Here is a 27,906-nt window from a genome sequence, read left to right on the forward strand (position 1 = left end):
AGTGGCTCCTGGCTGCCTGCTACAGAGTACTGGGACCCCTGTGACACACGAGGCTCCCCTAGGCCTGGGCTGCCACCAGGGCAGTGTGACAGAGCAGATAGAGGGTGGAGAAGACAAGTATGTGGAGCCAGGCTCGGCATTGGGGTTTGCCAGGAGTCCCCACTGTCTTTGTGCCGAAGAACAGGGCTGAAGCATCCCAGTCACTGCTTACTTTGGTAGGTTCATAGAAACAGGACAGGGATATGCTGGGATACTTGCACCTGTACCCTTGTGAGGTGGACAAACTGCAACAGGCTGGCCCTCACTAGTGCACTTTAGTTCTAAATGATTTTTCTAAATGATTTTTCGCCTAAAACTGCACTCTTCTCTGGGATCACTGGCAGCACTGGGCCATGGCACAGAGTGACAGGAAAGGACCTGCATCCAACTTTGAGGTTTGCTCTAGGGTGCTGCTTTTGGGCCAGAGCAGCTTCCAGCCATCCCCAGCTCTGATAGGAGATGCTGTGTGTGTGCACTGGGTCAAAACCCCGTGTCACCATGGTGTGCCACTCAGGCTGGGATAATCCAAAGGCACAGGCAGTGCACAGCAAAGGAGAGCAGTGGGCATGGCCCTGTGTGCCTCCAGTTGCACCTCATTTCGCTGGGGCTTCTGCTACCCACAGCCTTCTTCAGTTTGGTTTCCTTGTTACAGCTATTTCACGAATAAAAAAGCCACTGGAACATAATCTCTACCATAATGTTTATTAAATAGTAATTTTCAAAGATTCTTATACAAATCATATAAACACAGTTTTATTTTTTGTTTCGTTTTGTTTGTTTGTTACACCGAAGAATCACAGTAAAAGCTCTTTAAGTCCGTAAGTCCTGGCTCAGCCAGTAAATGGTCAAATACCTTGAACTGCAAACCTTGGAGAATTTCCATTTCTGCATATAATTTCTTAATGGTTTAATTCCCATGCTCGCCTCCGACACCTTCCCACAAAACAAAGTCACCCAGCCCGCCCATTAGCAACATGTCCTGCCATGGGAAGTGTGTGGAGGCAACAGCCCATTTAAGCAAAGGCATTAATGCTGATTTTTTTTTCTTTTCTGAATTTCACAGAGGGAATTGCAATCAGCAAACCTAATCTATTTGCAGAGGAGGACGCAATGAATTGAACGCACTGATGACTTTTTCTCCCCTCCCTGTTGAAGTTACAATCAAACACAGTTTTCCGTAGAACAGTAAAGCACCCGGCAGAGGTAAGTGAGGTATTGGCTGTGCAGCATTGTCGGCCTTCTCTCGCCTGGCGAGCTCACACGTGGGCCCTGTCCCAGCTGCCAGGGGCCAGCGGGACACGTGGGCTGGGCGCTTGGCTGGGCCCGTGCCACCTTAGTGCCAAGGTCAGCAGTACTCTCCTGCCCCAGATCAAGAGATACATTAACACGAGTCAGTCCCACGGAATTAGTCACATACACGATACATACAGAGAATTCACGTGCGTGTGCAAACACACTATTTCTGAATATATGTATATATGAACTCTTCTCTCTGTACGCCTACTAGACACCATAACATCACCTTTTTAATTATATATTTTCACCTATTGTTTGCCTAAGTTGGCTTTTCTACTGTATGGTCCTTTTCCATTCATCCTTCCCCTCTCTGGTGATTTGAAGGGGATAAAATCATTGAGCAGCAGCAATCCAGCTTTGAAATGGTCTGGTACATTTCCTCTCACTGCCTCTGTTTCTTTTGTACAGTAAAATAACACCTCTGTGGAATTTGTCTGTGAAAAACGCCAAAAGAAATAAGGTGATTCGAAAGGAGAATCAGAGACACATTTACTTCAGTTTTTGTCGGGTGCACAGTGTGAATTATAGAAATGAAGGCCTTTGTGTGAGCGCATCTCTGCGTGTGTGTACGAGCCGTGGATGTTCTGATGACGCAGCTGCTGTATCTGCTCCTCCAGCACACGTGCACCTTTCTTACAGTGGGGAAAGGTTTTTCTTCCTAAAATCTTATTGTCTGAGGGAGCTTTTCATGAAACAGTAGACAAATGTTCCTATTCCCACAGTACCAAGGAGCAGTTGTGGCACTGCTCATGTGTCCATGACCATCTCCTCTACAGATGTTGCTTGTGTCCGCAAACACCTGGACTCCTGCACGATGTGTTTGTGGGGCTGGGCAAACTGAGCTTCACAACACATCACACCTTTGTCAATTGCAGTTGGTGAGGAAAATAATGACATCCTCAACCTAACTACTTGCCAGGTAAAATGTAAAATTCAGGATATGCCAGGTATTACCAAAGAGCCCCTGGAAAAGCAAACCCAGTGCGACAGAAAGGTTTCTTATTTATGTATGGACAAGCTGATAGAAATGATCCATTTTTAGTGAACTGGAAATGAAGGCATTGGTTTGGGGTTCAGCGTTTCAACTCTTTTTCTCCATTCAATTGTTTTCATAACACTCCTCTCCCACAGCACAGTGGTAAAGTGGAGAGGTACCAGCTGCCACACAATGTAGCCAGACCATTTTAAAGTAGAAGGACCAGATTTCTGTTGGGTTTAACCAGCAGAAAGTAGTGAAGAAGAGCATTTTGTGGGGAAGGATGAAGGCCTCACTTGCTGTTTGCTACAGCACTGATCATCAGCTGGAGGAAAATACTTCTAAGGCACTTGTTCAAAGTAAAAAAAACAAAAACAACATAGCTCATAGATAGAACTTGGGGTTTTTGCTACTGATCAGGAGCATGACAATTTTGCTCCAAAGGGGATGTGGCAGCAGCTGTTTGGTCCAGTGGTGCTGATGGCACCAGCTCACACCGCCCAGCTCCAGGGAGAAGGGGAGCACCAGGAAGGTGAGGGGGTGCCAGTGGGCACCATGGCCAGGCTCCAGGGCTGTGGGCATGGTTCCAGCCTCCTTCCCTGTTTGTTTTCCCTTCCTGGAACTTCAGAGAGGCCTCAGCACTGTACCTCAAGTCAAACCCCAAGTGAAGCCCCCTTCCCAAAGCCATTCCCTAAGTGCCAGCAACCTGACAGGCTCTATCTTTTGTTTGCTGCAATTTTCTCATTATAATAAAAAGAAAAATGGCAGGCTCAAGAGGGGTGGGAGATTCAAATAAAGGCCTTCCTGACGAAGGCCTCGGCTGTTGCAATCAAAGATCTGGATTTAATAAATGGCTCTTATTCACAAATCACTTTAAGGCTCTTCAGCTTCTCTCAAAGAGGTGCTTCTACACATAGGGTTTCCCTTCTATTTTCTTTCTTAATGATTTCAGAAAGTGCTGTTGTTACTGTTGACAGTAAAGCCAGTATCCCACCTTTCCCCTGCTACCAGGAGAAGGAAAGTTGAAGGTAACAACATGCTTCCATTTTCAGGACTGCAAACTACAGCTTCCTGTTCTTAGTGTGAAGTGCACAAATCCCTACAATGATATCTGGATGGAGTCTAAAATGGACAGAGGCTCCGTGTGTGTATGTGTTATTTCTAAAGAAATCCCTCAGCCTTCTCAGCAACTTACCAGAGAAAGGAGGTGGGAAATAACAATCAACATTTAGTTTCTCACATCCAAAAGGTAAACCAGGCTCCCTCACCACATCCCAGCCACTCACATCAGCAAAAAATGAAGATGAACCAACAAACAAGGGGCTCAGACCCCGTCACCCGGCACAGTCTGGTTTGCAGGAAAGCCACTCGGTCCTGGTGGAGTGTGACCCGGCAGCAAGACCTGGTGGCAGGAGCAGTGCCTCCCCTCACTCCTGCTCCCCTCATTCCCTGTTATGGCATTCAGTTCCCATAGAAAACAGCAAAAAAAGTACCCCCCTGCCAGCCCACCTCACCGGGCACAATGCCAAGGGTGATCCCCAGGCACCCATCAGGCCTCCGAGCAGCACTTCTGGTGGTTCATCTTCACCTTGTGCTTGATGCCGTCGTACAGTTCAAAGTTGTAGTTCTCCAGCGTGGTGGAGCTCCGCGAGGACAGCCCGGCGTACGAGCACGTGCAGTACAGAAGCAAACCAGCGCAGATGGCCCCGAGGAGGACACCGAGGGAGCTCATTGCTATTATGGTCACCAGGATGGGATCCAGGGTGTACAGCCAGCTTTTCTCTTTGTCCAGCTTTGGGGTTCCTGGAGAGTTAGTAGAGAACAGTGTGTCGTTCCTATCCGATCCAAAGTAATCTGCAGTGGAACGGGCATTTATTATCCAGGGATCACTTTTTATTCCCCCCTCACCTTTATACATTTTTCACTTGGTGTTATGATGGCTTTACAAGAGTTAAAGTATATATATGGGAATATTTCAGCAGGATTCACTAACCCAGGTCTAGATATAATGTAAAGCACCACACTACCAAGAAAATTAGGCACCCTGATTAATTTTCAGACATCAGAATTATTGACATAGCATGCAAGCATTTTACACCCACTGAAACTCTGGCCCTTCCACTGCCACTAGGTTCATAACTATGGAATCAATCTGTCACAGGTCTCAGCCTTAATTTTCTTTATTTACAAGTCAAAATGCCATGCAAGCAGCAATTAATGCTTAAAAGATCAGTTTCACCTGTCCTAACACAAATACAATACACTGACTTTGCAAGGTTCCTGGCTGTTGAAAAAGGAAAACAGGAAAAGGAAACAAATGCCTTTGAACACTAAGCCACCACTTCAATGTATGTTCTCAAGTGTGTTCTAGCTCCTAACACCACTAAAGCTGATCTTAGCATCTTAGCATCTGATGCTGAAACACAAGCTGCCACAGCTGAATTGTCCATGTGGCATTGGACACCAACCTGGATCATCGTTGTCTTCAAAGTCTTGCTCAGAGCTTGGGAAGTCATCCTCCATTCTTGGGAAATTCACTGGAACAACAAAATGGGAAGCATTGTTTGTTAAAAGAGGCCTTCTGGGGGCATCATGGTAAGACCAGTCAGAAGAAAGTAAATGTTAAAATACTGCAAGGCTCTTCCTCGTGGAACGAGGAGGAACTCTTTATCTTCTTCTTTTGGCCAAAGTCAATGAAAACTCTTGCACACTTGAGAGAAGAGGGTCTTCACACTATGTCACATTTCATAACCACCAAATCACCAGCTTTTAAGGAGAAAAGAGAGTGAGCAAAAAGCAAAGAAACCAGACAATTTGATTAGCACTAAAATATTGTCACTGGTGCCTCCATAATGGCCATAATTCACTATTAACATGCTCATGGGTATTACCCTTACACCTCTGAATAGGATCTTAGTGCCTGTCATTACTTGCCAATAATGCTGGATCCATTTAGCACATACTCTATTTTTCATCTTTTCCCATATGTCTGACTTGATATAGAGCTTCAACGACCCAGTTCCTCTTCGGGTTTCAGATAAATTTACAGTAATTTGAGGAATTTATGTATCTTCATTATATGTTTTAATGCAAAAGCTGGTTGAAATGGAGAGAGAGGCAAATGGATATGCCCATATCTAGGTCCTTATGTTAACATTTCCCTGATCCAACTTCCTTTTAGTGGCGATATTTCTTTCTATTGTTCAGCTCAGACCAAGGACTAGTAACCAAATGCACATATTATAATCTGAGCAGAAGTGAGTTATTTTCCTGTGCAGTCTTCCTATCATTTTCTCTGCATACAGTTACCATGGCTCTTTTCCACTTTTCCAAAAGAAAATGTCTTTTCATTTCAATCTGTGAAGAGTTTTCAAAGCTGACTGTAACTTGGGGTCCTCAACTGAGAAGGTGTCTCGAAATGATCAGGAATGCAAAAAATCAGGGACGAGAAAGTGATAGAAGTCACACCTTGGAAGTAGTTGTGGTTGGAACCAAGATTACTTTCTGTCTCGCGCCAAAATGGCAAGAAGAGTTTAAAGAGGTTACTAACAAACAATCAAAACTAAAGATTGTAACTTGTACCTAAAAAGCCACATGCAAAGAAATTATTCAAAACCTTATAAAAGAATATTTCTGCATATTTGCATGGATATTTAGGACTTGAAGAGGCCTCCTGAATTGCCAAATACATTTTTTTTCTATGCCAGACAACTGTGTCAGGCAATCCATGCCAGCAACATTTCAAGGTTCACTTCCAGAGTGGGGTCTGTGCTGAAAGCCATGCTGCTCCAATACCACCTGACCCCTGACAGCAGTGATCCTCTGCTGCTGTTAATGATACCTTCCCATTCCTTGGGCACAATTGTATCTGCATCCAAAGAATTAAGGGATTTCTTTGAATTTGCAAGTGAACCTGGCAACAGGAAGGCTCACAGCCCAACACTTGCCCCTCCTGCCAATGAGTTCTGCGTTCAGTGAGTCAGGTAGTTAAGCTGACTCAAGGCTGCTGGTACCTTGTCGAAGAAACACAGGTGCACACTGCCTTCTGTAAATCCTCACTTTAGCGGAGAGTTCACATGATTTTTCAACAGTTCTCGAACTGACAGGCCCAGATGGCAACATCTTAGGGCTGGGAGAACTGCCTGAGGGCCTCTTGCAAACATTTAGAACCAAACATGTGGAAAAATACCTTGCAAAGCAATTCACACACAGAGACGTCTGAACTGCTAGTCACCCACTGGAAGACAAGCAGTGAGATTTGCCATCCGTGTCATCCACACAACCCTACAGAAAGTGTATCTTGCTCAAAGATGAGCAGAGGTCAGAATTAGATGACAATCTGCCCAAGGAGTCTATGTGTGGAGAAAGGCTGTTGGAAGTCATTTGACATTCCATATTGTAGCTGCTCTAAATTTTGTGTGAGAACAAGCTAGCAATTTGATCCTTTTGTAATTTCCCAGGGTAACCTTGAGGGAAAAGCCAGAAATAAAAAAGTATTGGTTAATCAACACTTTCAAGAGAACACCAGTTCTTCCAGCCTGAAAGGAAGGAGCACTGGGAAAACTTGAAAAGAGAGAACATTTATACAAAAAGCCCAGCCCAGAATCTGTTTACTCTTCTAGTGATTTGCTCAATTCCCCATGCATTTAATACAACTCTTAAGTCTTGCTTAAATGATATCTTCCTACTTGCCCATTTTCTTTCCTCCTCAGGCCCTCATTCTTCTGTTCCTCACATGCAATTTCATTGCTATTTGATTGTATGTTATCATGCAGGGCTCTACACCCTCTAGAAAGCTTTAGAAAAATATAATTCAACATTTCTTTTTCCATACTGGGGCTTCTCGAGTCATTAACTGAATCAGCTCAGGCTGTGTGGGTGTCTGTGGGAATTGAAGCTGGTGGTCTCAATTCAGTTCCTAGTGGAGATGATTTAGAATCTAGCCTGTCACAGAATCCAGCCTGCTGTTTGTCATCAGTTAGGCTCCTTTGGGACAAGTCTCAGCAATACTGTAACAAGTGGAGCAGGCCACAGAAGACAACTCGCTTAGAAAGTGATCCCCAGAAAAGCCCTGCAAGCTGGTGGGCAAAATGGGAGAAGTGCATTGCTCTGTGTTGTGGAAAGCCGCTTAGTTAAAGAGCAGATTTCAGGCACAATTTACCTTGTATTTTAAAAAGGAAAAATATTGTGGAGAAAGGTAGTCAAGAAAGTTAGGGGGAAACTGTAATTAAATATGAGGAATGATTTTCTCCTGAGTGAAAGGCCATTTTAAAAGCCCGTGTGCCAAATGATGCCTGTGAGCATCTAGCCAGTGATGGCCAAAAGATGATATTAGCAATGATGCTGAAACAGCCGGATGCCAAGAAAGGCTGTTATCTGTTGGATCTGAGAGCACTGCCAGCTAAAAGGCTAATTCATGGGACCTGAAAAAAGAAAGATAAAATTCTAATCAGACAAGGGCTAATTTAAGTACCATGTTTGTATGAACTCACATGGAGGGAGAGCAGGAGAGAATTAGTATTTCCAAAGATTAAAGAGTTTCAGAGTACATCTGTTTTAAAATAGTAGCAGGGGTAGGAGGGATTGTGCCAGGGCGGACGTGGGGGGCAGGAGAGCAGACAAGGTTCTCTGGTGTCCCACCACAGACATACACATGCCTTTTGCAGGAAAGTTCTCCAGGCCTCCCCAAGGCAGCTCACCTCTCCTAAGCTGAGCTCAGCATGTCTTATGGCCTGGCACATACTTCCCACCACCACAGGTGGTCGATGCCAGCCCTCCTGCATGGCTTACAGCAGCATCACTCACCACCTCTGGCCGAGACCTCCACACCAAGCCAGGAGCTATTGCTTTGGAGAAAACACCCAACCCTGATTGCTGGAACCTAGACACATTCTTCCAAGGCAAATGACAACTGTCAAGAAAAAAAATAGTTTCTTTCTAGCCTGACTTTGTCTGGTTTAAGTCCAGGCACCAGTCAGTGCCTCCTGCCAGGTCGTTGGTGAGAGCTCAATCACCCTGGGGCAGAGCTCTATCACCTGGCATCTCTCTCTACACACAGGCGTTTGCAGATTATCTGTGGTGCCTCTTGGAGTCTTTCTGGCTGAACAAAATGAGCCTCTCAGCAGGAGGTGCCTTTCCCAAACAATACATCAATCTTGCAGCAATTTCCAGATCTTATAAGTGCCTAGAGCCACTTTGGCACAGGGTAGCCTGGGCTGGAGAGCACCCAAGATGCAGTCCCACCATCCCTGTGCTCCTGCTCCCCACTTTCTGCAGGGGTCCACAAGCTCTGGGGCTGAAAGCCATGCACCAGGTGATGGGTGCTTTGTGAGCTCTGCTCCCTACAGTCTTTCATTCCCAGTAATATCTGTGGCTGTGCCTGCTGGGACAAAAAAGCAGAGTGTGTAGGAGGAAGAAAAACAAATTGCTGATTTGGGGAAATAAGCAGCACATGGTTGTTTCCCCACTGTGGAAAGGACTCGAGGGCAGCCAGTTACATGCTCACCCCTCTCTCCTGCTGCTACAACATCCCTCTTGGCCAGTGCTATCCTGCCCAGTGAAGGAAGCGTAGGAGGTACACCGCCAAACAAGTGCCCATGAGGGTCTGAAACATTAAATGCAGCCAAAGCCAGGAAAACGGGGTCAGAAATTGCCATTTCCCAGTCTTGGCAGAGAGAGAGAGAGAGCTCCAGCTCCGCTCTCATCCTTGCTTTTCCCTCTTTGCTCATTCCCAGTCCTTTTCTCTCCACAGCAATAGTGTGACTCCAACACACATCATTTTGTTTTGACACAGCAGAGCAGCCGCCGTGGCCTCGCCTTGACACTGCTCTGCTTGGCGGCGGCGCAGCGCTGCTCCTCTGGCTGGGAGCCCCGGGGGCTGGGGGTGACACCTCCCACCCTCGGCAAGTGGAGAAGCACTTCTCAAAGCAGCCCCACAGGCTCCAGGCAGAAACACTCCCTCTGAATCCCCCATTGCTCTATTTCCAGCTGAAAATCCACCTCACTTCTCTCTTTCCCACTCCTCCAGAAACACAGGACTAATTTAGTTTACAGAAGGGATAAATCCCTGCCAAATTTCAAATTAAAACAGTGCTTTGGCTACAGTTGAGCATTAAAGAAAGCAAACAAGCTGCCACTCCCTGGCCTGGCCTCCCTCTGCAGTGCTGGAACCGCTGGACCTTATTCTCAGATTGCCTTGGGGCTGCCCTGGTGGTGGCCAACTGTGCACACCTCAGACCACCACAGAACCACTGTCAAACTGGGGACGTGCATGAGCCTCTTGCACTTCTTGGGCTTCCCATATAAAGATAAGGTGGGAAAGTATGGCTGGCCAGGTGAAGACCCCCCCCACCAAAAGCACTTGGAGACGTGGAGCTGGCTGAGTGCTTGCTGTGGAGGTGGCCATGAGCAGGCAGCTATTTCCAGCCCTGATGCTGCCCTCCAATGTGTGGCACCTGGCCCTGCTGCACGCTTGGCAGATGGCCAAGGTGGCTACCCAAAATGAGTACCCTGCCAAGCCCTCCCTGCTGCAGACACAGCCCCTCTTGGCAGCCTGGCCCTTTCTCCAGCCCTGCTTTTGCACCTCTCCTCAGCAGCGGCACCAGGCCAGGGAAGCAGTGGTGGTGGCATGTGTGTGTATGGCATGACTGTGGCATTACACAGCGTAATCCTCTTGCTCTCTCTCTCTTAGCTCTGGACTACCTAGGTAAGGAGCTGACATGCAGGTTCTGTGCTCTGTGTTGAGCTCACCTACCCCAAACAGAGCAGCTCCTCGGCGCAAGGGCGGCACTGTGCCCCGCTGCCACCATGCAAGGGCTGGGAGCTGGGGGAGAAGCTGGCAGCTCTGAGGCATCCTGGTATGTTTATCACCCTCCCCGGTGTTGCTGTTTGTTTTTACAGTGCAGTGGCTAACGACACGATTCCTCAAACTGGCAGTCACGCCTGCAGTCTCTGCTAAGAGCCGCCAAAGCCACTGATGGAGGAACTGTGGCAGAAAGCCAAGTGGCTGTCCAAGCTCGCCTCGGGGCCTCGCCTGCTGTCTGCACGCCTCACTCTGCCACCCTGACACGGGTGAGTGCGGGCTGGCCCTGCTAAAGTCAGTAGGTTTTCGCAGGGTTTCTAAAGGGAGAGAAATCCAAACATAGCCCCATGCAGAGCCCGTTTTTTCTACCTCGTTCCCTTGCACGAGGCAGCAGAGGCATTTCCACCAGGTTGGCCAGGAAAAGCCAACCTCAGCCCCACAGCCCAGAGGGCAAGCAGCTCTGCCATTCCTGTGCCAAGTGTCATCCTGCAGGTGCCTGTCCTGGCAGGAGGCTGACCCAACTGTGTGGCTAGTCCTTCAGCTGGTGAATGAGCTCTGCAGCCTGCCTGCCCGATCAGCCATCTCGGGCACGCTGACATTGCCAAGGCACAGCACAGCCTTTCCCACAGCGCCCTTTGCTTTGCCAGGCCACTGCTCCCTCTCTCAAACCCCCATTAGGCGCTGGCTTTGCCCCAGTGCTCCTTAGAGTGCCCACAGACTCCCTTCTGCTCCTTCAACACAACACCAACTGTAGAGATAAGATAAAAAGATTAACACCATCACAGCACATACCACCAGGGAGCCACGCCCAAAGCCCCCCGTGACACACAGGACACAATGCTGTTCCCTGAGAAATAGAGCCCCCACTGCTCCCCAAAAAGCTTTCCTTTTTTTTTTTTTTTTTTAAGTAGGCACTTAAATGCCTGAAGATACTGGCAAAAGAGTTTGCATCAAAATCACACTAAGCTGTGTTTATTTCCTTAAACAAAGAATGCTAATTTTAGCTGCTTTCTTCCCTAGGATGTGCTGCAGCCTGAGCAGCACCCAACTCTCCGGCCAATCTGTCTGTGGTGCACGTACAGAATAATTAATCCTGAACGATTTCTCCCTTTTCGTCTGTTTACTTCACAGAATTTTTTTCTTCCTTGCTGGGAAGCCATCAGTCAATCTCTCCCTCCCTGTTTTTCACATGTGCATATTTGTTTTGAATTTTGCTTGAACAGTCGCTGAAGTGTACAAAATGCAAATTACAAGTGTAATTTGCTTTGCTGTACAATTACAGAAAAAAAAAGAGCCCTCTCCCAAAAAAGCAGCATGAGTCCTCAGCTTTGCTTGTGTTTGAATAGCCAGTGTGAGGGAATCACATTTGAATTATTTTTTTGTTGATGGCCTGAATTCCTAGTAAAGTCAGGAAGTTTCATTGCAAAGCTGAGCTTTATGCCAGGGTAAAGAAAATGAGAGAAGGAAAATAAATGAAGGAGGGAAGGAAAAATCTCTGAAACTTGCAGTAAAATATATTTCACATGAAATGTAATGCTGCTGACTCTGCTGAAGGGGTGAAAGGTGCACCTAGGGAAGATGGGAAGCAGAACTGCTGCAGCAGAGGTCCCTGTAACAAGTTGGGAAGACTCAGGTGGAGGGAAAGCAGGGGACATACACCTGTCCAAACACTCAGAGCGGTGGCAACTGGGCCACTCCCGTACAGGTCCCCTGCACAGTCTGACACACAGAAACAGGGATTGCACAGAAGAGGAAAGCATTGCTGCTTTCATTATTAATTTTGGTAATGGCTTACCCATTTTTTTCTGAGCTCAGGGCCAGAGTGTGCAGCTCAGCTGAGCTGGCAGCCAGGCCAGCCCCAGGGACCCGGGAAAGTCGGATGTCCTGTCTCCAGGGGCCCCAGCTGGAGAAATTCTGCATAATCACACTGAGCAATTTAGCACTTAGGCAACACTGGTGAAACCCCAAACAATCCCAAGAGTCAGTCCAGCCTTCCAAAACTCCCATAAGGACTGGTACAAATGTAATGGATCTAAAAGCTGCTATTAATGGCCCAATCCTGAGTGCAGTGAAGGGAGCACACAGCAGCTGTGCTGCTGGGAGCTGGGTCTGCACACAGCAGGAACTGGAGCTTCACTTGGCTAAAAGGAATAGATAGCCCCGATGCTCCAAAGAATTTTGAAACTCTGCTTTGCTTCAACCAACAGCATTCTCATTGGCAAAGAAGAAGAAAGAAAAACCCCAGATATTTGTATAAAAATATCATCATTTTATTACATTCCACACAATACATCTTCAAAGAATTTCAAATTTCCACAAGATATTTTTCACACACAGGCAACTGGGCAACGCTGGGGATGTCAGGGCTCAAGGAGCAGGGGAGAACTGGGAGTAAAAATCTTGAAGTGACCTTCTATTTTGTCTTTGGTGATTTTGGTTTGAAAGACAGGGTGCCACATTCTCCTCTCTGACACACCAATGCACACTTGCTAAGTATGTAGGGGTGAACCTGATCAAAGTGAGAATCGTCTGAACTAGAGAGACTGAACTGACTTTGGAAACGGGACAATATCATCTGCTGACATGACTTGGGCTGACCTCAAAATGCAGCAAGCCCGTGCCAGTATTTCACATCTGTTTTAATTTGCAGCTGACTGAGGGAGATGGGATTCCACATCCCAAAACAGATGCACTGCAACACCAGTGCTGTGTGATGAGGAGGCTCATGGTGAAAGCACCCTGGCCCTGGAAGCCCCTCTCCCGGGACCTTTCAATGGCACTGCCTTCCAGGTGGCAGGAGCTTCCCAGGTCCATTCTAGTCCTGTAGGACAGGCATGTCCCTGCTGCTCTCAAAAACTTTGGGGAGACAGGCCCATGTGCAGTGGTGCCCTGAGCACCCACCATGCCTGACGTGCTCACCATGGCACATCACCCTGGGCTTTTCTGCACTCCCTGCTTGTTTTAGACACTTGCTGCTGCAGCTGAGAGGATCCCACTGAAATCTGGTGTGAAACCAGCATGGGGAACTGAAACTGGCTGCATGAATTAAGGCAAGGAGGGGGATAGAGTGACACCCCCATTGACAGACATCCCCTGGGGATAGGGTTATGCTGCAACAGGGGTCAATACCACTTCAGCACAGTTTGTATTTCTACTTTTTTCCCAGAACAAAAGGCAGCTCAAGACTGCAGGGAAGTTAACAGAGCTGCTCATCTTGATTCATTTTATGCAATATTAACGGGCAAAGGAGGGATGGGCACTAGCAAGTTTAGAAAGGGGGGACAGAATCTGATCACTCATTACAGATGGACACAAACAAGATGGAGAACCTTGCTCACTGGAGGTACTTTTTTGCCTGCAAACAGATTAGGGTTAACAATTCAAACCACATTTGCATGTCATCATTCAGTAATTTATATAAGGCATTTCCACTACAATACGCTGGGCCATTCAACAGTCGGAGGCTGTGGAGGCTCCTCCTCGCCTCCCCAGTTAAAGCAGCAGCAATAGCTGGGCCCCCCAGGCGCACTGGCTGGGCTTGGCTTGCTAGATGTTACTGGTGCTCTAAGAAGCAGAACATTAGCAAACGCAAAACTGACATTCTAGAAAGTCAACGGGCAATTTTTATGATTCAGCAGCTATGGATTGGGCAGAAGGAAAATAAACAAATCCAGAAAGGGGAACTATACTTGTCCCTTGAACATTTCTAGCAGAAAGACAAGGAGGAGCCCTCTCCCCCTTCCCCATGTAAAAGCAAAACCATCAGCACCCAGAGCGAGGATACTTATTAAATAAATAAACCTTCAATTCTCAAGAAACTACAGTATTTAGCATCCACTAAGACCTGCTGAAGTCTACGTGTTACCCTAAGGCTGGCTTTAACAGATACAAACAAAACATTCATTATGAGCTTCTCTGATATAAGGCAACTTTAAATAGATTCACTTGCAGGTGGGGGAAGAGGAGGGCTTCCCCTCCCTCTTCCAAACAATGGCTGTGTTATCATGTTGGCTGCAGAAAGAATAAAACTGAGAGATCTTATTTTTTGAACATCTATGGACCTCTCTGGATTCTTCTAGCCATCCGAGGTGGACATTCCTACTGTCCAGCCTGGCCTCTTCTCAATTTGCACCCAAAACATTAACACTATCAAACAAGAAACCCAGCCAAAGCTAGATAAGGCAACAAAAAAGCATTGCTCTCTTCCCCAAGTAAACAAATCAGGGCATTCACCATAAACATGTCCCAGACCTTCCAGAGAGGAGGTGGGAAGGAGGGAAAATTAACAACAACAACAACAAAAACAAAAATAAAAGCATTCCCTGTGCAAGTAGAAGCAACAACAAGCAAATTAAAAAGGGGCTGTTTCTAAATATACATTCAGGCAGTCAGACACACGCAGTCCCATGCACACTCACACACGCAGGTTTAGCACGCATGCACACGAGCCTCACACACAAGCTTCCAGGCTCACCATTGGGTTCCTTGCAGGTTGCCTACTGGGAGGAGAAAAAAACCCCAAAACCCAAAGAAGCTGACCAATAAAAAAAAAAAAATTACTCCCCAAACAAACACAACAAAACAAAATAAACCTCCACCTGACACCCCAAGTATCCTTGAAAAGTAATAGAAAGGGAGTGTTCACTTCTGAAGTGAAGGGGTGGTGTGTCTCTTCTGGCGATCCAAGATGCAGCATTAGTTTAGAGTTTGTAAAAGATTCGGGGAGGGCTGGGGGACGGAGAAGGGATGGAGATATCTAAGAGTTCACACGTATGCTAGGTAAGGAAAAAAGTGCAAAACTGAGGCAACGTATTTGAAGTCTTAGTATTTGTCTGTCTGTCTGTTTTGTGTTTTGTTTGCTTTCTCGTTCCTGTTCGGCTCTCAGCAGCGCAAGCTGGGGTCTTGCTCTAGTTTTATGGTTAGGGTGGGCTCCACGGCCACAGGGGCCCCGTTGGCATAGTGGGAGGTTTTGTAGGTGATGGAGTGATCACTCTTCTTGGCCGCATAGCGGAACCGGTGGTAGTGGAGCACAAGGGCCAGCGCGACGGAGACCAGAACCACAACAGCACCTCCGGCGGCAATAACGTAATACCAGTAGGCTGGGATGGGCTGCACTGACACCGTGTCCACTGTGGGCTCGGTCCCTGGCAGGAGGGTTGCCCCTGGGGAGGAGACACAGAACAGGGTTGCTAGGTGGGAGGCATGCAGATGCACAAGAAGAAACACACATGCTTTCAAGAGTACAGCACGGAGCAACACGAGGTCCCACAGCCACCTCCAGATACAGGGCGTGCTCCTAGGGGAGGGCACAGCCTGGCGTTTGCTGAGCCCGCATATTCAAGGGCCTTTCTCTTCCCTTTTAATTAACGGGCTGCCTGGATCGCAATGCAAATTCCATATCCACTATTATTACTGTTATTTCTGGCATCAACGAATGTTTTTTTCCTTCTTTATTTTGGCCATTTCCAGATCAGCCACCTGGTTTTGTCTCCACATGGCAGATGTTGTCAAGCAGTGACAAAACACATCACGCTCATAATTGGAAGAATATCATAATCTCAGATGGCTGAGGAAGTTACCACAGGAGACTGGGAAAGAGATTACAGGGAGAAGTATTTGTCATTTTTACTGAAAAGACACCGAAGTTCTCTGTCTGAAAGCACTCTGCACACAGGTCTAGTTTCATTAGGTGCTCCATTCACAGACTACACAGATTTCCTTACTACTTGAAGCGAGAAGGGATGGTTATAATTATTTACAGGACATGGGCTGCAAAATTCAACCCAATATTCAGACAACTCACGCTCTCTGCAGCTTCATCAAGCCAGGACTATGAATTCATGCTGATAAAGCAACACACCTTGGGAAGGCTGGAAAAGCACCTGCCTCCCCTGAACTCGCGGGCAGGCAGTGCCCAGACTCAGCCCAGCGATGGTCAGCCCTTCCTGCCCTTGCTGCTGTCGCGTTGCAGGGCAGGGCTGCGGGGCTGCTGTGGCTGCAGGTCACACCAGGACAGCCCCGCGCATCCGCGCCTCGGGCAGCCCGGGCTCCGTGCGCGCCCACGGCAGGACCGCTCTGCTGCCGCTCCTGCACTCGCTGCTCTCACCTCCCCAGCAACACTGGGGGCGAGCTGTAAATAACTGGGGAGGGATGTATTTTTACACACGTTTATTTACTGGTTACTTCGAGGGGGCTGGAGTCCCCAGTGAAACTCAGGAGGGTTTGCTCTGCTGCTGGACACATTTATCCCCCTCCCGTGCTCACCCTCTCCTCCTGACCCTGGCTGGCTAGTGGGGGGCAGCCTCCTGACTCAGTGCTGGCAAGCAGAACTTTGTGGGCTCCTGAATTTGGTGTCAGCACATTGTTGAGCTCTGTGCTAACTAAACTCCAGCTTGGTTTGCTAAGCAGACTTGGAGGACGCCAAGGGGAAAATACAAAAGAGTGCAGGATGCACTCAGCTTTGCCAGTAGCAAGGGCATCTTGCAGCACAGCCTCTATCCTCCCCTACAAACACTGCTTAACAGCAGAGTCACTGGCTGGAAATTTGGGATGGTGACGGCTTTGCTGCTAGTGACATAGGAGATCAGGCAAAAGGATGGTTCCTCTGCCACTCACAAGGCCCTCCCCCATTCCCCAGAACCTGGGCACTGGGACTAAAACCAAGAACACTGCACCCAGATGAATAGCTACAACAAAAAAACCTCACCTCAAAAGCTAGGAAAAAACCACACAAGCAAGACAAATCCTGCTTTTACAGAGCAGGAGGCTGGGAACCACCCACGTATTTGTCATTGTAGGCAAGAAATTCGGATGTCTCAGGAGAAGCCTAACTGCCAGATACGCTGCTCTCAACCTGTCTCACCCCAGCTCCCCCTCACCATCAGGAGTGGGGATGGCCTTGTCCCTCCTGCCCCTCAACAGTGCCTGCAGAAGGGGGATACAGGCTGGGCTGTGTGTGGAGGATGGCAAAGGTAGGGAGCAGGCAGCCCTCTGACCTCCTTCCCTAACTCCACTGGCCATGCTGGTGTGGGGGAATGAAAGCAGCACATCCCTGCACCTCCCCGAGCAGCTGCTGGCCCTCACCCGTCTGCATGAGGGTGGCAGTGTGGGACATCTCATGGGGGCTGCTGCCAGCTCCCTGTGAGGCTGAGCATGTTCAATGCTGCCTTGAGCCTCACTGATAACCCTCCAATGTCTCCCTCCACAGATCCAGCTGGCCAAGCTGGCCCAGACCCCAACGTGACCCATCACCATCCCCTATGGATCAGCAACACCTCTCCTGTGCCTGACAGCACGGGGTGCAGGGCTGACCCCCAGGGATATCATGGGAGTATGCTCGCTGTGTAGAGGCCACTTGTGTTTACACTTGGTGACAGTCTGTGCTTACACAGCACCTTGTTCCAGCAAGAGATTTACAGACAAACAGCCTCTCACACCACTGATATGCACCAGGTCCCTTGGTGAAAGCTGGGATGGGGAGAGGGGCAGGTGTCAGGGATGACAACAGCTCCTGAGTCTCAAGAGAGCGGGAGGAAGGCTTCCTCCTGATGGCTGTACACTGCCCAGTGGAAGGCTGAGTGCACAAAGGGTGAGTGGGTCTGGCCAGAGAGGAGCATGTGCCATAGTGCCCAGCCTGCAGCCCCTGCCCCTTCCCCATCTGCCCTCTGCCTGCCTGGGGATGGAGGGAAGCAGTAGGATGTACTGTAGATGATCCTGCTTGTGGGAAAGATTCCTGGGGTAACTCAAGCTGGCTGCAGCTTCAGAACAGCCCTGGCTTGGCCCTGACCCACTCCAGATGTCCCAGCCAGGGCTTCAAGCATGAGGGGTGGTGCAGAGCCCTTCCTCAGCCCCCATTTCCGCACTGCATGGTCCTGCTGAGGAGATAGCAGAAGTCTGGAGAGTTCATTTAGCAACTGAAGTCATTAAGGAATCACACTCAGTTGTCTCTAAGCCCTAACGAAGCCAATTCCCAACATTAATGATTGTTCTTCCTTACACTGCCAGCCACTAAATATAGCTGCCCATCCACTCAGCATACAGAGCTGATGTTATCTGCTCTGTTTTTACTGGCTCTGCTGCTCTCTGGAAGTTTTCTGTTATATCAGTGGAAACGTTCACTGCTCAGGGAGATGGAAAAAAAAATCCATCTTCTTAACTTAATAATTTTTCCACTCCCCTTTGCCTTCTGCCACACACACACTTGCCCTTCCTCATTTATTCACTAGTGCTCTCGTCTTAATAAAGAACTGCCTCCTGCTGTTGCTGTCAAGTTTGTGGCTGCTGTGTTTATGGCACAGCTTGGAACACCAGTCAGTGGAAACCTGATTTAATCCCTACAGGATGGATATTTTATGTGGTTGTGCTGCTGGTGCTTACACCTCCAACCTGGCCACGTACTGCCCCATTGTCTTTTCAATAGGGAACTCTCTATAGGGACTAGTTTTGGAGACTCAAAACCCAAAGAAGGAAAAGCAATAGTCATCTCGGGAAAAAAAAGGAGAAAATCCTTTCCAGAAAGCTGCCTAGAGGGCTGCCTGCCTTGCTCTGCCACTGCCATGTCACAGCTCATATTCCTTCCTGTAATCACTGACATTAACTGGTGTGGACAAGCAACACAGCTGGACTTTTCATAGATGACACAGAAGAAAGCAAGTATTACACTCATCTAATATGAATGCCACAAAACCAGTGTCAGTCTCAACCCCATAACTTGCTACCTGTCATTGCTCGGGAGATATCTCTATTTTGATTTCAGGATACCCCCAGGGAGAGAGTCCCAAAGGCAAATTTTCCCCATGGTTTTTCCTCATGGCTTTTCTCCATGCATTCTTTGGAATACATCTCTTATTTTTAGCCTGGTATTTATCTAATTCCTTGCTTCCAGACACTTGTTGTACCCTTTCTTTAAGGGTGGAATGTACCAATGCTCAAATGCAGAACAGTTGAAGCACGCTTTCCTGGTCCTGTAAGCTCCCGAGACCCACTAGGTGAAACATATTCCACCTACACAAATTCTCTTCTTATTATTTGCTTTGTGATCCTGGAGCCTGTAAGGTGCATATTATCAGCTTTGCTCCCAAGCCAGGAGAGGAAGGCTTTGCTATTATTTTTAATGGCGTCTGACTTTTTCAGCTCATCATGTAATTGCAGGAGTGGGGGCTGTAGAACATCTCAGTAATTTGTGCATACTTTTTTATCTCCAGCTCCCTTTTTTTCTTCAGCCAGGGACTTCTTTCCCTCATTTTACTCTCTCCTTCTGTTGGGCATGTCTGTCTCACTCTCATTTTAATTGTTATCATGTAATTACCTCCTGTCTTTATCTTCACTTCTTCATCTTTTCCCTCTACAGTTTTCTCTTCCCCAGGTCACTCCATCCCTTTGTGCCATCTATTCCTGCCTGTCATCCAGGGAAACGTTTTCACCTTTTGCTGCAATTGCTCCCCTATTATGACCAATGCTAAGATGTCCTTGAGGGATCCAGGAATGGGCAGGAGCCATTGGGACAAGCTGGCAAGTTCCAGCGGGAAGGGGAGGTGTGCCTGTAACAGCATCTGCCTGTGGTGCTCAGGAACCTCACTGTTTCTCCCCAGGCAGAGTGCCCCGGGAAATACAACGGGGAAGTGGAGGCACTCAGGCAGCAGGGCAGGGGTGGAGAAGAAGACAAACAATACGAATTAGCAGGACTTTAGGAGAGACTTTAGAATAGAATGTGAGGACCCAGAGAGAGGTTCAAACTGTAACATGTCCCAAAAGACAAGGATGGTGTTTGCAAAATAGATACCAGACCAGGCCTAGGAGAATGTAGAGCAATGGTGGAAGCCATGAATGGTTGTGAGGTTTTAGCTGTCACCTGAGAATATCGCAGCAGTTTTTCAGTAACACCACAAGCCTGAATATCAGATAAATAAGCAGCCTACAAACAAGCAGAACTAAATTCTTGGTTGTTACAGTATGGGTGTGACTGTAGCACATGGTGTTAGACCCTGCACTTGACCCTCACATTGGTAACACTGCACAGCCTGAATCCCCAGGGACAGAGTCGTGCATGTGACTTCAGCCTCCGTGCCTACTTTGCCTTCACTGCCACAGCTCCCAATGCACGCACCCAGGAGAGACAGCTCTGCCCACACAGAAATGCAGCTGCTTCTAGGGCAGAGTCCAGCCATATCTCACAATTCACCAGCACAGCAGGGGATGGAAAGAGAACAGACATCATGTCCCAATGAAAGCAAAGGGCATGTTGATTGAATTGACAAAACAACTCTCAAAATTAAGGGGAGCTCCAAGATTGCTCGTCATCACAACACAACCCTCAGACACATTTCTGAAGAGGCAGGCAGGAAAACAAATTTAAAAAACAGGCAAATCCCTCAGACTAAACTGATGTCTGCAAAACTAGATAGTTTCTCTCATCCCAGAGCAAGACAAACAGCACTGAAAAGAGAGAGACAATTTCTTGGAATTCCTCACCTTTTCTCCCGCCCTGCAGGTTTGATCAGAGAAATGTTGGTTTCTATTCTCCAGGCTAGTATTAAGCTGTTAAATGCACCATTTGCACTTGTTTTCCTTTTATTCACTGTCACCTTCAGAGTTTCTCATGGCACTTTGCTTTCCCACTTATACCTCCCAACTCCCTTCCCCTTCCAAGCAGAGTGGCCCCACCCTCCTTTTCCAGCACTGAACACCACCACTGCTGGAGTATCTATGAACTAGAGAACCACCTTCCCTCACAATAATATGAATTACTACCACCAGATTTCACTTTTAACTGGCTACTCTTTTTTATTCATTTAAGTGAATTGAAAACTACTCTTTACTCCTCAGCCTCCCCATTTTAGGCTTAGCTGCTTTTCAGGAGCAAAGTGCTTCTCATGATGGCAGTTTTCCTAACGCTATTCAGTCCCAAGACAGGGGACTTGCCTGCTTGCCTGTTCCCTGTCACCTAGCAGAAGTCAGAGGATGCTGTCTCCTGCTGCTGCGGTGGGGGAGGTTTAGTACACACTTGCCATTTCAGTGCTCAGAACATTTGCTGTTTGTACAAGCACACACATTGCTTTCCTTCAGTGTAAAAGCCCATGCCAGCAGAACAAAACCACCAAGAGAAGTGCAGTTTTACCTGGAAAGTAGGAGTTCTCACCTGGGAAAGCTGTTATGGGTTCTGCAGAAGGAAAACAAAAGCTCGTATTAGAGAGGGGGTATTACACACCCAGCCCCCAGTTCATGTCCCTGTTGATTTGCAGTGGCCAAGCAGAGCAGGCGTGTGGCTGTGCCCCACAGGAGCCACTCGCTGGGAACAGCACGGGGAGCCAGCCAACCTCAGCCAGGACCAAACAGACACAAAAAGCTTCGACTCAGACACACTTCAGAGGAAAATATGTCTGAGGTTGAGAGTCATTTGGATTCAGCCTGGCTGGCCTGAGTCATCCAATGAAAAAGCCTCACCTGGCACAGTGATGAAACCCTGAAACCCCCTAAATTTCCAGAAGTGGTTTTGGTTTCTGGCTCAACTCTGGCACTGTTACTCACATGGGAATTGTGTTAATTCTGAGCAGTGATGCCCTGCTCCTCTCCATCTCACAGTGACAAGAAACAAAGGCAAGTGATATTTTTCCTTCTTTCAAGATACTTTGAAGATGTAATCTATTACAAATTACTGGATCTGAAAAGTAATAATCGGTACTTACTACTGATTACTTTCTTGCAGAAGTAATAGACTTCTGATTATTTTTAGATTACTTCTGCATTATGCCTGTGAGTCACAGAAGCAGACTCTGGCTCTACTGAGTGCTATGAAATCATCACTCGGGTTCAAAATGCGAATGACACATTTGTCAAAGGAAAAAATTATTGTGACTTATTAGCATTCTTTCATGCTAAAAAGGAATCAGATTACTTCCAAGGATTATGTTTGAAAAAAACAGTAGCCTGTGCTGGAGTCAGCTATTCTAATGGCTCGGAAAGAAAAAGAACAGCATGGTATTGCTACCATTTCATTGTTATTTTGGTGAAACTGGAAATGACCTCTAAGTAATGTTAAAGTTTGCAGTGGGAGCCCTTTGCTGGAAATGATCTGAAACAAACAATCCTTATGGGTTTTAAGATCCACATTCAAATTCCTAGACTGGGTAAAATAATTTTGTGTAGCAGTTTGGTGTGGTTTTTTTGGGCTGAAAATGCTTGAAACTTTGTAATTTATTAATGCTTTTGCTTTTGAAATATTAAACTTCAGGTTCATGAGGCCCAAGATACAATAAGACTGGAGCTAGGTGAATTGCTGAGCTCCAAAGAAGTTAGATAGGAAATACTATTAGTGTTAATCATGGGTCTTGCTTCCCTTTAATGCCATAGAAGGCAAGAGATTAAAACACCACTGTCAAGCCTTAAATACCGGGAATTTGACAGCTGAAGTATTAGCTCCTTTAGCAGATGGGAGACCAGCAGAGTTCAAAGCATCAAAGAAATGGGGACTGACAGTGCTTAAGAGCCTCTCTGGGGCAGTCCTAGCCCTCTGTTTTATTATCAGTGCTGGTTCCTCTACCATCTTCACCCTCACCTGCCTGCATAGGGAGGCAATTTATGTAACCAGCTCTTCCCAAGCACAATTTGTCTGGTGCTTCCTCCCCTGAGAAACACCCCTTGAGGAGAGTGTCTGTCCTGCTTGGGTTAGGAGGCACTGGGATCCTTCCTTGGGCGGTGAGGAGAGCAGTTTCACTGAATGGGGCCTTTCAAAGCCCAAAAGGGAGAGAGGCTCTTCTCCACTTTTTCCAATGGCTTCAGGATGGGCCAGACACTTCCCAGTGAGACACGCTTCTCTCAGGTCACGCAGAAGAGCAGGACCTCGCTGCTCTGGGCAGCTCTCAGCAAGATGTCACTAATGAAATACTGCTGGTCCCATGCTCAACTGGGATACCTCTAAATCCACTCCCAAGCTAGATGGCAGCCAGAGCCATTGGTGTGACTGCACGGATATGCCAGCTAGAGGAAAAGTGCAGGGCAATGGCTCCACCAGCAAACTGCTGAAACACACTTTTTTTTCTCCTTTTTTTACCCCCTAGTCCTCTCTGTTTTTACCTGGTTTTTGGCCTGGTTTGGGAAATGGTGAATTCTAGGGCAAAAATTTCTTTTGTTACTCTGTTAACATTGCTGTAAAACCTCTCTGCTGTTTTTTTTTCTTATTAGAGAAGACTCCTTTTGAACCCTTCTAAGTGTGTAATACTGACTGACAGCTGGCTTCTTTTGTTCAGCACTTTCCTTTTAAATTTGGTGTATGTCCTTATCACATAGAATAGTCTTCAGTAACCCTCAGCTGCTCTTTCAGCTTTGTGTGGCAGAGACATGCTCTTCCTTCTCCTCACACCAACGCAGGCAGAGCCCTGTCCCCCAGAGGCTGAGTCGCCCTCATTTCCTTCCTGGGCAATGAAAGTCCAGCTGAGATCCAGAAACTCCTGGAAACTCAGCCCGGGAAGAGGGGGCCCACTGACAGCTTGCAAGCCGAGGCTCTCCAGCCTGAGCTGCCCCTCCCTCCCTCCCTCCCTGGCGGGATGCAGCACGTACCCATGCAGTTCTCCAGCGGGATGTCAGTGCCGAGCCGGATGTCATCCAGGGCCAGCTCTCCCGAGTGGCCATTGCGGATAAATCCCTCAAACACGATCTGTGGGAAATCGGGACAGAAATGTCAATGCTAAGCTGGGAAGCAGAGGGTGGCTGCTGCTCCCAAAGGAAAGGGTGGGAAATTGCCTCTGTCTTTCCCTGCAGAGCTGTGGATCACCTGGCACTACTTCTGCTTCCTTGCCCTCTGCCACCCCTTTTCCAGGGAAAACTGCTGAGCAAGGACAGGTTCAACAGAGATCTTTGCCTGGCCTGGCAGCATTCGGCTTGCAACTTTTTTAGTTAAATGACTCTCATAACAAATAAAGACTCAGTGAACCCCCCCTAGCTCTTGCACAAATGGTGTGAGTGGCATAACTGAGTTACTGCAGCAGCAGCTTTGGCCCATGGTATTAACTGAGCTATGATCACAAAAAGGAAGGGAAGGACACAAAATGCACAGCTACATTAACTGTAAAGTGCTGTTCCCATCAACATTACATAAGAAGTATTGAAATGTCAGGGGAGAAGGGTCAGCTTATTCCTACTTAATCACAGGCAAAATATATTTACAAAAGTAAGTAGAGTCGTTAGCTCTAAGAACTGCTGAGTGGAGACACTTGCAATATTTACATAATGACGCCAATATTCAGCTAATGCTGGTATATTCATGTTAGCACACAAAGTAGTCAGCCAGTGCCCATCATTCTTATCTGTAGGCATATTGTGTTTTCTGGTATTTTATTAAAAAGCCAAACCCATACAAACAAACTAGTCAGGCAGCTCCAGTGTAAAGCTTTTGCTTTATATCCCCCTGCCTACTCTGAAGGCACTGCATTGGCTGCCAAGGGAAGTGGTGGAATCACCATCCCTAGAAGTGTTCAAAAGGCATGTGGACGTGGCACTTGTGGATATGGTTTAGTGCTGCACTTGATGATGCTGGGTTAATAATTGAACTTGATGATCCTGGTGGCCTTTTCCAACTCTAGTGATACTAGGATTCTAACGGTCCAAATAATTTCCTAGGGCTATGTACTTCACAAACTTCCTCTCCCCATATTAGGTGCTCCCTTTCACCTAGGGTGCCTACGATCCATGTCTGCCTGCAAGGACACCTCCCTGAAGGGCTGGGCATCTGACTGCACGGGCAATGGAATGTCTGGGCTGTGGGTCCCAAGCTCAGGCTGTCAACCCACGTGGGAGGCAGCAGTTTGGAGATCAGTGGCTTAACAGCAGAAGCTCCCCGGGCCAGGGTAAGGGCTGGGAGCTGGCTGGAGCAAAGCTCCCCACCAGGGTGGTCACTAAAGTGCTGCCTGAAGAGTCTGAATTTCCTTCTGCCTTGGAGGGTGCTGGATGCTGTGCTGATGCTCATTAACAAGTGACAACAGTAGTGCTGCCTCCCTCACAAACAGCACACTGCCCAAAAGGGACAGCCACGCCAAAGGCACTCCTGGAAGCAGCAGCCTCTCCACGGGGTGCTGGTACAGCTGTGCCAGAGGGGCTCAGATGGCTGTGGCAAGGCAGCATAGTTCCCTTCCTCCATCCAGCCCATCCCTTCTCTTCCATTGATCTCCTGACAGTGGGACAGGGCCTTGATCCCATAGCCCTGCACCCAGCCCTCTGATCTAGGCTAAGGTAGCAGAGAAGAGGATTCACAAACGAGCCTGCATTCCCTCTTCTTTCTCCTACGTCAACACTTGCAGCTGAGGCTGGAGAATGTCTGTTTGCTGCCCACCCTAAAGAACTGGCTATGCTCCCTCCCAGCTTCCTGCTTCTCCTGGTTGCTGGGTTTGCTCCCTGGAGCTGCACATCTGCCTCTGGTCAGACTATCTGATGACCTTCAGTTGTAGGAGGAAGAAATGCTCAAAACAAAATGAAACAAACAAACAAACCAACCCAACCAAAAAACAACAACAAAAAAAAAATAGAAGAAAAGAAAAATGGAGAATATTTGCACAATGAAAGATCTGAGGAATATGAAAGGCAACAGGCTGAACAAAGGCCCAAGTCTGTGCAGAAGACAGGCACTCTCAGAATAACAAACAGTGTAGCTTAGTTACTATGGCAACTTGAGAAACACAATGAAAACAGCCACATTCCCCAATGATGAATGGGCCTGGGCTCTGAAACACTGAAATCAAGATGCTGGAGAAGTCTACCTGGTCCAGCACACCTTCTGCAAGCATCTTACCCGGTACTCCATGTCGTAGCTTGGCAAAATGATGCGGCCTTCCCTCCACTCCTCCCCTTGGTCCTCCGTGATGACCCACAGAGCCTTGTGCTCCTGGCTGGCTTCCCGCCAGACCCGCAGCATCACCCCATTGCTGCCCCATGCCTGGTACTGGAAAACCATGCAGACAGCACTCTGGGGCAAATAGATGGTGGGGCTGATGAGCCGAGCTCGCTGGCCTTCCCGCCTTCCGCTGCTTTGCAGTTGCAGGTAATTCTTGACATCTGTTCAGAGAGGAAAACACCATTCTATTATTTTCTGCAGCCACTGGCAACAAGTGCCTCACCTCCTGCCAAGTGGCTTTGCAGTGCTGCATGGCAGTGCAGCCCCATGCCTGCAAAAGTGGGCTCTCACACCGGCACCCTTTGTGTGCTCGTCCAGCTGTGCCACTGCTGCACCTGTGTAGCCCAGGCAGAGCATCAAGTCACACACTTCCCTCACCAGCCACCACCCTCTCCCTGGGTAGGAGACCAACAGCAGAAAGTGGTTAAGAAAAAGACTGACATAATTAGAAGAAGTTAAAAAGTGATGCCACGATAATTGCATTGGCAGGGGGTATGTGTGTTTATTCTACTGGGAGCTTCCTTAGTGAACAAGCCCGAGGTGGGTTTTGCTATATATGCCAGTGCTGAAAACTCGTCTTGTTTTGAGGATACACATAACATAATGAAACTATGGCTCTCAGTTTTTCTGTAATGCAGCAAAACAGCCTCTAAAGCACAGCACAGAGGAAGGACACGGACCCAATATGTGAAGCATGCTTAGGTGACAACTGGGTGGTTGCAAACTTGAAGGTAGCTGAAATACATACAACAGAGGATTCACTTGCTCTAATATTACATTTAAATTATGCCACACTTTTTTGCCAGCCCTCAGGGAGGAGAGATTTCATACACTTGATATCCCAGGAGAAGTTCAAGGCTGAAGCTGGAACTGGAGATATTTAATCTGAATATCAATAGCAGCAAAAGCCCATGGATACAAATCCCCAGGCACACCTGACGTTATTCGGAATCAGTGGTTTCCCTCTGATGAAAAGCCTCCTCAAGGAGTTACCCATTTGCAGCTTGGATGTCTGAAATCCCTTAGCACAGAATGAAAGCCAAGTCTGTAGCTGAAGTGATCTTTACCTGTCCCTCCAGCATGACCAGTGCCAGGACTGAGTCCCTTGGGTCGCTCCAGCTGCAGAGCTGCAGTGCAAGGTGACTCAGACATGCCAGCTACAGATATTGCTAGATTTTGCATTTTTCTCAACAGAGGGATGTACACACAGTAGGCAAGTGCCACTGGTGTTTCATGTCAGCATGTACCAGCCACAAGAGGATTATCTCTGCCCCAGAACTACACTGAAGGATTTGTTACTTCCTTCCCCCACATCTTAAACCTGCTGTGCCTGATGGGCCAAGCTCTGAGCAGCAGCTTGCCCCTGCCTGCCCTGCTCCCCCTGTGGCTTCAGTGCCCACAGCAGTGGCAAGAGCAGTGTCTGTACTCAGAATGTTTGCAAAATGCGCTCAAAACACCTCCAAAACTTAAACCAGAGAGACCTGAACTTGAAATTCATAGAAAGACAGGTTCCACCCAGAAAACAGCAGCTGACCTCACTGCTGCTCAGCAGTCAGGTGACATTGCAGCCCAAAGGAGATCTATCAGTGGCACTGGCCCTGCTGCAAGATTGTCAGTGCCAGAGAGCAGAAACCAACCACTGTGAGCTACGCAGCCTTCTAAAATAAATTTAGGACAAGATAACAGGAATATTTGCCATCATTCTACTCCTAGCATGTGTGATCAAAGTACTTCAAAAGCATATCCACTCCTATGAACTTACACTGATTTTGCTGTATGAAGGACAAATCTGTTCCCGGCTGGCCACACAAAGAAACAGCACTATTTTAGCAAAATTTTCTAGCACCTATGAAATGTCCCTGGGCCACTTGGCACTTTATGCCAACAAACAGTAGCAGAAAAAAAGGATGAAAG

At 47.7% G+C, this 27,906-nt stretch overlaps 1 protein-coding gene across 6 annotated transcripts in view; it reads right to left on the reverse strand.

Annotated features, from left to right (window-relative positions):
* Positions 1-722: 722 nt before the first annotated feature.
* NRP2 (neuropilin 2) overlaps positions 723-27,906 on the reverse strand; it is an 89,017-nt gene continuing 61,833 nt past the window's right edge. The window contains exons 13-17 of one of the 6 annotated variants that reach the window (XM_014880314.2): positions 25,891-26,153; positions 23,667-23,763; positions 21,229-21,270; positions 4,780-4,848; positions 723-4,165 (exon numbers count right to left, since the gene is read on the reverse strand). In XM_014880314.2, coding sequence (XP_014735800.1) covers positions 3,861-4,165; positions 4,780-4,848; positions 21,229-21,270; positions 23,667-23,763; positions 25,891-26,153 — 776 coding nt within the window. In that variant the 3' untranslated portion in view covers positions 723-3,860. Of the gene's footprint in view, positions 4,166-4,779; positions 4,849-12,360; positions 15,275-21,228; positions 21,271-23,666; positions 23,764-25,890; positions 26,154-27,906 lie in introns of those variants that run through there. The other 5 variants (XM_014880315.2, XM_014880316.2, XM_014880317.2 and 2 more) reach the window with 5 other exon arrangements.

Source organism: Sturnus vulgaris, chromosome 7 (genome assembly GCF_052056855.1).
Source record: "Sturnus vulgaris isolate bStuVul1 chromosome 7, bStuVul1.hap1, whole genome shotgun sequence".
NCBI lineage: Eukaryota > Metazoa > Chordata > Aves > Passeriformes > Sturnidae > Sturnus > Sturnus vulgaris.